The 7,253-nt window shown below is 39.0% G+C and overlaps 1 protein-coding gene across 1 annotated transcript; it reads left to right on the top strand.

The window, feature by feature from the left end:
* The first annotated feature begins 3,038 nt into the window (after positions 1-3,038).
* On the top strand, positions 3,039-6,904 carry LOC136537415 (ACT domain-containing protein DS12, chloroplastic-like). The gene is made up of 10 exons (XM_066529396.1): positions 3,039-3,360; positions 4,587-4,641; positions 4,712-4,831; positions 4,990-5,084; positions 5,259-5,343; positions 5,428-5,487; positions 5,907-5,959; positions 6,241-6,346; positions 6,431-6,499; positions 6,599-6,904. The coding sequence occupies exons 1-10, from the start codon at positions 3,224-3,226 to the stop codon at positions 6,659-6,661; spliced, it is 843 nt and encodes a 280-aa protein (XP_066385493.1). The 5' UTR covers positions 3,039-3,223; the 3' UTR covers positions 6,662-6,904.
* Positions 6,905-7,253: the final 349 nt, after the last annotated feature.

Genomic DNA, 7,253 nt, shown 5'->3' with positions numbered 1-7,253 from the left:
TTTGAGACGTATGTTGCAGGTGTGTTTATCTAGATGTTGCATATATTTTACCCATATGTTGCAAGTGTTTTATTTGGATGTTGCGTATATTTTGCAATAGTTTCAATTGTTTTTTAGGTGTGTTTTACAAGTGTTTCATACGCATATTTCAAGTGTTTCATCTGTCTTCATCGTATGTTGCAAGTGTTGCATATGGATGTTTTAAAAGTAGATGGGGTGTTGCACATGGTGCAATGTGACCCACCTATTGCAGCACCTGCTGCTGTTGATGGGGCGCCACCATGGGTCACCGTGCGAGTGCCTGAAGACGGCAGACGCTCCGCAACGCGCATCCTCAGGCGGGGTGAGGCGGGCGCGCTCCTGTCTGTTATGGCACTGCAGGTTTACCGGGCTCACTTATGTTATGAGGACGAGACGGGCCGCGCTTATGTTACGTGGGGACGGGACAGGGTGAGGTAGATGCGCTCGATTTGGAGTAGCGTCCGGACGCCTCTTGCGACTGGACTTTCGGGTGCTAGCCCTTCCGAAAGGATAAACGCCATTCCCTGTGAGAATTTTATTTCACAGTTTTCTACAATGGCATGTTTGATCTCTTAAGAAAAACAAGAATGAGAATGAGATCCAAACATTTATATTGTAAAATGAAATCCTATAATCCAACTATGTACATAAAACCTATTGTTTGGATGTTTTCGCTATACAAAGACAATAATGACTACGAGAATAAGAGTTCTCAATTTTTAATCTAGAATCTAGATTTTATATTCACTATCTAGAATTTAGATCCTCACTATGAGAATGAGATCCAAACAAGCTCTAAAGAGGTTGGCCTCCAATGCAACGTTTCATTATGGGGCTTCATAAGCTAGCCATAACAATAAGTTGCCGTGCATTGGATTCATCACAGTTAGATTTTTGTTTGAATGGTAGCAAAGTTAGATGAATTGAAGCTCTCAAGTCCTCAATGACAGTTTGAATATGTTTCGCATTCTTGGAAACATTTTTCAGCAGGTGTCATCAAGATCAAACCCATCTTTTCTCTCTTCCTAAATTTCTTGCCATATTGTTACATTTAGGCCCGTTTGTGAGGGATCCAGATTCTCCTAGAAATGTTTTAGATCCAGATTCTCTCCAGAAATGTTTCTCTGTTGAATTAGGAATCACTTGGTAAGAATCGGTGAAACGTTTGGCTATTGATCCAAATTCTTCTTGAAATGAACTAGAATCGCTGTGAAACACTTATTTGGGTGATTCTCATTTGTAGTTCAAAACATAGAAACGTTTCTATGTGTTTCACGGAGAATCATTTCACTAAAAAGGTGTTTGGCAGGGATTCTGGTGATTCACCTGAGAATCCAAAACACTTCTGTCATCCAAACAGGGCCTTACTTATGTGGCATCTTATTTAATTAATGTGATTGAAACCTCTAAAACCTGGGAATGGCCTAATGCCCCTCATAGCGTTCTTTGCATGACTATTTAAAATTTTTAATTATTTTTGGTGAAACAAATAATATACTAACTCATGAGGCGAGAGGCTCTGAAAGCAAGTTGCCAATGATAAAACTTCAGTCTCAAAATTTGTCGGCCAAGTCTTTTATAGGCATTCATAAAAGTAGAGTAGAGTGCGTGTGGTTACAATTGAACATGTTCATACCATGCAGAAATCATAAACAACGATGATTAAAAATTTATTCACTATTCCAGTTCCATTAAATCGCAACACTCCGTTTAAATTTATCAGCCTGACTTATCAGTCATAGTATAATATTTTTTTTCTTATAATAAATCAATGAATAGTACTTTTTAGCCGGACGAACCTAGTGTTAGATTGCCAACTAAGCGCGTATTTAGTTGGTTGAAGTTTGGAATTTGGGCTATTGTAGCACTTTCGTTTTTATTTAGTAATTAGTATTCAATCATGGACTAATTAGGTTCAAAATGTTCGTCTCGTAATTTCCAACCAAACTGTGTAATTAGTTTTTTTTCGTCTACATTTAATACTCCATGCACGTATTGCAAGATTCGATGTGATAGATACTATAGCACTTTTTTGGAATTTGAATGGGAACTGAACATGGGCTAATAACACGTGTGTTTTGGTAGGATGAAAAAAAAAATAAGAGAACTCATGTTTTGTCCATTCTCAACAGTGGTATGAGGTGGCTTCACGTTGCTACTTCTTTAGACGGTCACAAATGCTTATATTTTGTTTGGAGTACGGATGTCACATCATTGTGCAGATATTTTGGTACTTTCGTAGACTTTGTTGTATTATCTTGTATTTCCAATTGTCTCAAAAACTCCAGAATTTTTTTGAATCTAAAAAACTCCAGATTTCTGTTTCTGAAGAAAGGGACACATTTCCACAGAGAAGAAGAAGAAGAAGAGTGATAGTGTTGTAATAAGGGAGAATTCCTGTGTGCCATTATAAAAGATCGCAATGCCTTGTATGCTTCTAGAAAAGTTCAGCGGCCTTTAGCGTCACTGTTCCAACTTTTTTGTGCCCTCTATGTCATTTCCGTCAATTTGAACTCTAACGCCATCAAACTACAGGTGTGAAAAGACGAAAATATCTTTAAGTCTAAATATGTCATTAAATTTTTTTAAGCATCTTAACGACTTCAAATGAAAAAACTCAAAACTAGAAAGTTGTAGATCTCGTCGAGATCTATAATTTTCATATAAAATTATTTTTATTTAGGAATTAAATAAAAATAATTTTTATATAAAAATTATAGATCTCAACGAGATCTATAACTTTCTAGTTTTGAGTTTTTTTCATTTGAAGTCGTTAAGATGCTAAAAAAATTAATGATATATTTAGACTTAAGGGTATTTTCGTCTTTTCACATCTGCGGTTCAACGGCGTTAGAGCCTAAACTGACGAAAGTGACATAGAAGGCACGAAAATGTTAAAGCAGTAGCGCTGAAGACCACGAGAATTACGATATTTTATAACGGTACGCACGGAATTCTCTCTTGTAATAAAGGTGAGAGAGCAGCCCCCCCTTCTCACGCGTCTCCCTCCTCCCTCTACTGCCGCCAGTCGCGACAAGATATGGATAGAGCGGCAGCGACAGCCGCAGGCATCATCGTCATGATCCCATCGCCCTCGCCGTCGCCTTTGTAGGACTGCCTTCCTCGTCCACCCGCCCCCTATTTCTTCCATTCGGGTTGCTAGATCGGATTGGATTCCGTCCGCCCGTTTCTTGGAGGAGAGATGGCCGAAATGGCGGTGACTGTCGCGGCCGCCAACGGCACCCTCCGGACGTGCTCCGGCGTGTCTCCAACGGCGCCCGGCGGCCGCCGTGCTGCGGTTCTTGGTTGGTGGCGGCCTCTTGCGCCAGCCAACTTGAGGTGAGGGGATTGGCCATTGGCCAAGATTCAGTTTTTTGCCATCCCCTTCTCGCTGCACTAAACTCCGCGCCTTCGTTTAGCATTTTTTTTTCTGCCATGCTAGGATGTTTCAAAGGTTGCAGTTGACTTGCAGAGAATATACGTTTGTTCGATTGGGACTGTACAGTTTAGCTTCATTCTTGAATTTGTTAGAGCAACTTGAAGAGACTCTTTATATCCTTTCTAATTGCTAGGAATAGAGATTTTGAGAATGACTCTCTGTAGTGCAAACAAGATATAGAAAAACTTTTGTAGACCGAAAAGATACAGAAAGTGATTTTTATGCAAATAGCTCTCCAAATGATAATTTAGAGAGTGGGGCTTGGAGATGCTCTTAGTACAGGATGCTCATTCATTCACATCATGATGGCATGGCTTGTTTCTTGGATTCTTTGATTCTATTTGAGGCGCAGACCGCAGAATATACTACTTGTTGCTTTGCTTAACGAAAAGGGGTTAAAGATTGCAAAGCAGCTTTTGCTTGGCGTCATGTATGGATGATATATTGTGGCTAAGTGGCGGTACTGATTGGCAAAACCACCAATGTGGTCACGAGGCTGATATCTGTTATAGCTGTATGAGCTGTTCGATGTGTATCAACAGATGCATGCCTTCTTTTCATTTCACAGTTTGAGTGAGGCTTGGAAGCCGCTTCCAAAAATTTCCTTATGCAATCATCATTCTTCCAAGCTTGTTTAAGTTCTTAATTTTCTAGTTAATTACAGGAAAAATATATTAACTTAGTCTGAGAACAAAACACTCTAGCTATATGTCCTTGAACTCCGTCCATATGATATTTTTATGTCAAGAATTTGACAACATATTATCTTGTTTGTGTCTGGCATCATGGATTTGACAGTTTCCATGGTCTTGTGTACTAATTTAAACATTCTACAGTTTGCTGGGTCCATTTGCAGCGGCAAGTAGGTATGCAACTGAAAGTTGGTGTTTCATTTATTAGTCTATCATATATTAAAAAGCTGAAGTAAGAGTACACTTGTTTGTAGTATTTCGAAAATACTGCATGAATTTTCCTTTGGAGGCTCCTAGTCTAGTTGCTTTAGAGTGCAATGATGTTAGTACTAACCTACTGTGTTGTTCAGTCTTACAGTGTTATAGCATAAAACTCCACTATGTTGCTTCTTTTTAGTTTGGAGTGTTTGTAACTGATCTTTTCCTATTTCCAGATTGTCCTCTCCAGCTGTGAGGGTTCCAAGGGCTACTTCTGCTGCGGCGGTTGAGGTACATAGCATAGGTTACCTAAAACATTGGGTGGACTTGCTTGTTCAACCGCGTATACTTTGGTTAGCAGGATTGGAGCAACACTGATATAGTCCCTATCCCGAAAGTTATAATAGATCAAGACTCAGATCCGGATGCAACTATTGTAGAAATAACCTTGGGCGATCGTCTTGGCGAGCTCCTTGATACGGTATGTTATTCACATAAAATTCTCAGTATATTCTCACCATTGACCAGATGATCCTTTTATTTTTTTTCTTCGAACGGACCATATGATCTTATTAACATCTCCCATATATTAGATCTACAAGAAATAAACTGACAAAATATGCTTTGTTTCACATGCAGATGAATGCCCTAAAGAACTTGGGGCTAAATGTCGTTAAAGCTAGTGTCTGTCTCGATTCTACTGGCAAGCATAACAAGTTTTCTATAACTAAAGCGTAAGTGAATCTTCTTTCCTATGATATTTCATCAGATATGTAAAACTTGAGATGAGGAATCTCTCATATAAGTTTAGTCTCCTTCTTGTACAACAGAATATGACATCTTTCTTCTTTGTACTTTCCTGCATCTATCAGTTCTTGCCTAGAATGAGTGACAGGAATGCTCTACAGGTCCACTGGCCGTAAAATTGATGATCCAGAGTTATTAGAAGCAATTCGACTGACGATCATTAACAACATGATAGTGTATCATCCGGTAACTACTTTAACTTTGTTTTTCCTTTTGCTTTTATAATTTACAATGATAATAATAATAAAAATGTTGTTAATTTGGTGCCAGGAGTCCAGCAGTCAATTGGCTATGGGAGCAACTTTTGGGCCAGAAGCCCCTACAGAAGAGGTATTGCCTAAACTATGTCATAAACTTACATCTTCTAAATGCTTAAGATATGAACTGAAAACTTCTCAGTTCTCTATGGAGATCCATGAAACCATCTTACTTGTCTATATCTATCGCGAGAAAGAATTAGCACACAACGGTGTACAAAAGACACATTTCTTTAGTGTCTCCAAGTTAGCTGTTTATTTCCTTTTTGTCTCTGCTTCATTGCAAAACTTAATTGCATCAAATTTTCTTATCTGGGTCTCTGGGATTGCCTTATTGCTGGATCCGTTTATAGTAGAACAGACTTGATCGATCTTCCCATGGTACAATAGTGATCAAATTTGCCGCCAAGTACAGCGTCAGAATTATGTGTCTGTTCTGGAGACATGAAAACCTTCACTGGATATAAACATTGTTCACTTGTACATTGGTAGGTTGATGTGGACATAGCAACCCACATAGATATCTATGATGGCCCTGAAAGAAGGTATGCCGTTTTTCTTACCTTGTGCATTATTCTTCAAATATAAGGAAAATTATGCTCTTCTGTCATCAATCCAAAGGATTTGATTTCATCCAGCAAAAAGCAACATAAGAACATCAAAAAAACACGTTGCCTACATCTACTAGTTACATATATATACTGGGCTTTCCTTGCTTGATCCACTGCTATTGTTTCATCGACATAAATGCTGGATATACGAAAATGCCTACTCTAGTCTCTATAATATCAAAGTGATTTTGAATTTCTTTATTGTTCCATTTCAGCTTACTTGTGGTGGAAACAGCGGATCGTCCAGGGTTGCTGGTTGACCTTGTTAAGATCATCTCAGACATCAACATCAATGTCCAATCTGGAGAGTTTGATACTGAGGTGACAACAGTTTTACAAAGTTTTACAAAGTGTATGTTCATGCAGGGAACCATATTCATCTCCTTACATTTTATACTCTTCTAGGGGCTACTGGCTAAAGCAAAATTCCATGTCAGCTACAGGGGCAAACCACTGATGGAGGCTTTAAAACAGGCAGGCGTTCAATGCCCATTCTTGGGGTTTTTCCTATACACCTGATTCTCATAGAACTCACATTTTGTTGCCACATTCTGATTTATCTCATATGTTCAGGTTCTTTCTAATAGCTTGCGCTATTTCTTGAGGCGGCCAACAACAGAGGACGCCAGCTTCTAGCCAGATGATCATGAAGCCTCCCAACTTTCTTATGAGATGGGATTCGCATGAATTGGATACCATCATCAAAGCATTTGTGACACGTACAATAATTTGTTAAGATGGGGGAAGTATACTTGATGTTATGGCACCACCACTTGAAGTATTTTTTGTTCCAAAAAAAAAAAGGCAGGGGAATCTGTTGTATCCAAGCAAGTAATAACACGTTTGGTGGTAAATAAGATGGAACATTGTGGAGGGCCATTATCCCGTGTCTGGATGCAAATATATACCATCTATTGTCAGATTAATGATGATGTTACCAACAACAGTCTTGAGCTTAGAAGTCTGACAAAGTCACCGTGGATGAGATCAAATTCAGCAAAACTAAGGGCTTCATCTCTTTTTTTTGATAAATTTTGTTATGTTATAAAAAATGTTATATATGATAATAATAACTTGTTAAATTCTGATGAAACTACCTGTCTTAAAATCAATTCGCAGTGACGGACCCAACGCCACTGGCTGCCCACCCAGGCTACGACACGCTGCACCCGTATGCCATCCTCTTCTTGTTCCTCGCCTGCTGCTTTCTTGCAGCAGGGGAAAGGAA

This window comes from Miscanthus floridulus, chromosome 1 (assembly GCF_019320115.1).
Source record: "Miscanthus floridulus cultivar M001 chromosome 1, ASM1932011v1, whole genome shotgun sequence".
Classification (NCBI taxonomy): Eukaryota; Viridiplantae; Streptophyta; class Magnoliopsida; order Poales; family Poaceae; genus Miscanthus; species Miscanthus floridulus.
This window is presented reverse-complemented; position numbering and strand designations above follow the sequence as displayed.

Excerpts from the sequence above, each read along its gene's own strand:
- LOC136537415 (XM_066529396.1), top strand. The coding sequence starts at position 3,224 with ATGGCCGAAATGGCGGTGACTGTCGCGGCCGCCAACGGCACCCTCCGG. Across the intron at positions 4,832-4,989 it reads TTGGCGAGCTCCTTGATACG|ATGAATGCCCTAAAGAACTT; the intron begins GTATGTTATTCA and ends TTTCACATGCAG. Across the intron at positions 5,488-5,906 it reads CAGAAGCCCCTACAGAAGAG|GTTGATGTGGACATAGCAAC; the intron begins GTATTGCCTAAA and ends GTACATTGGTAG.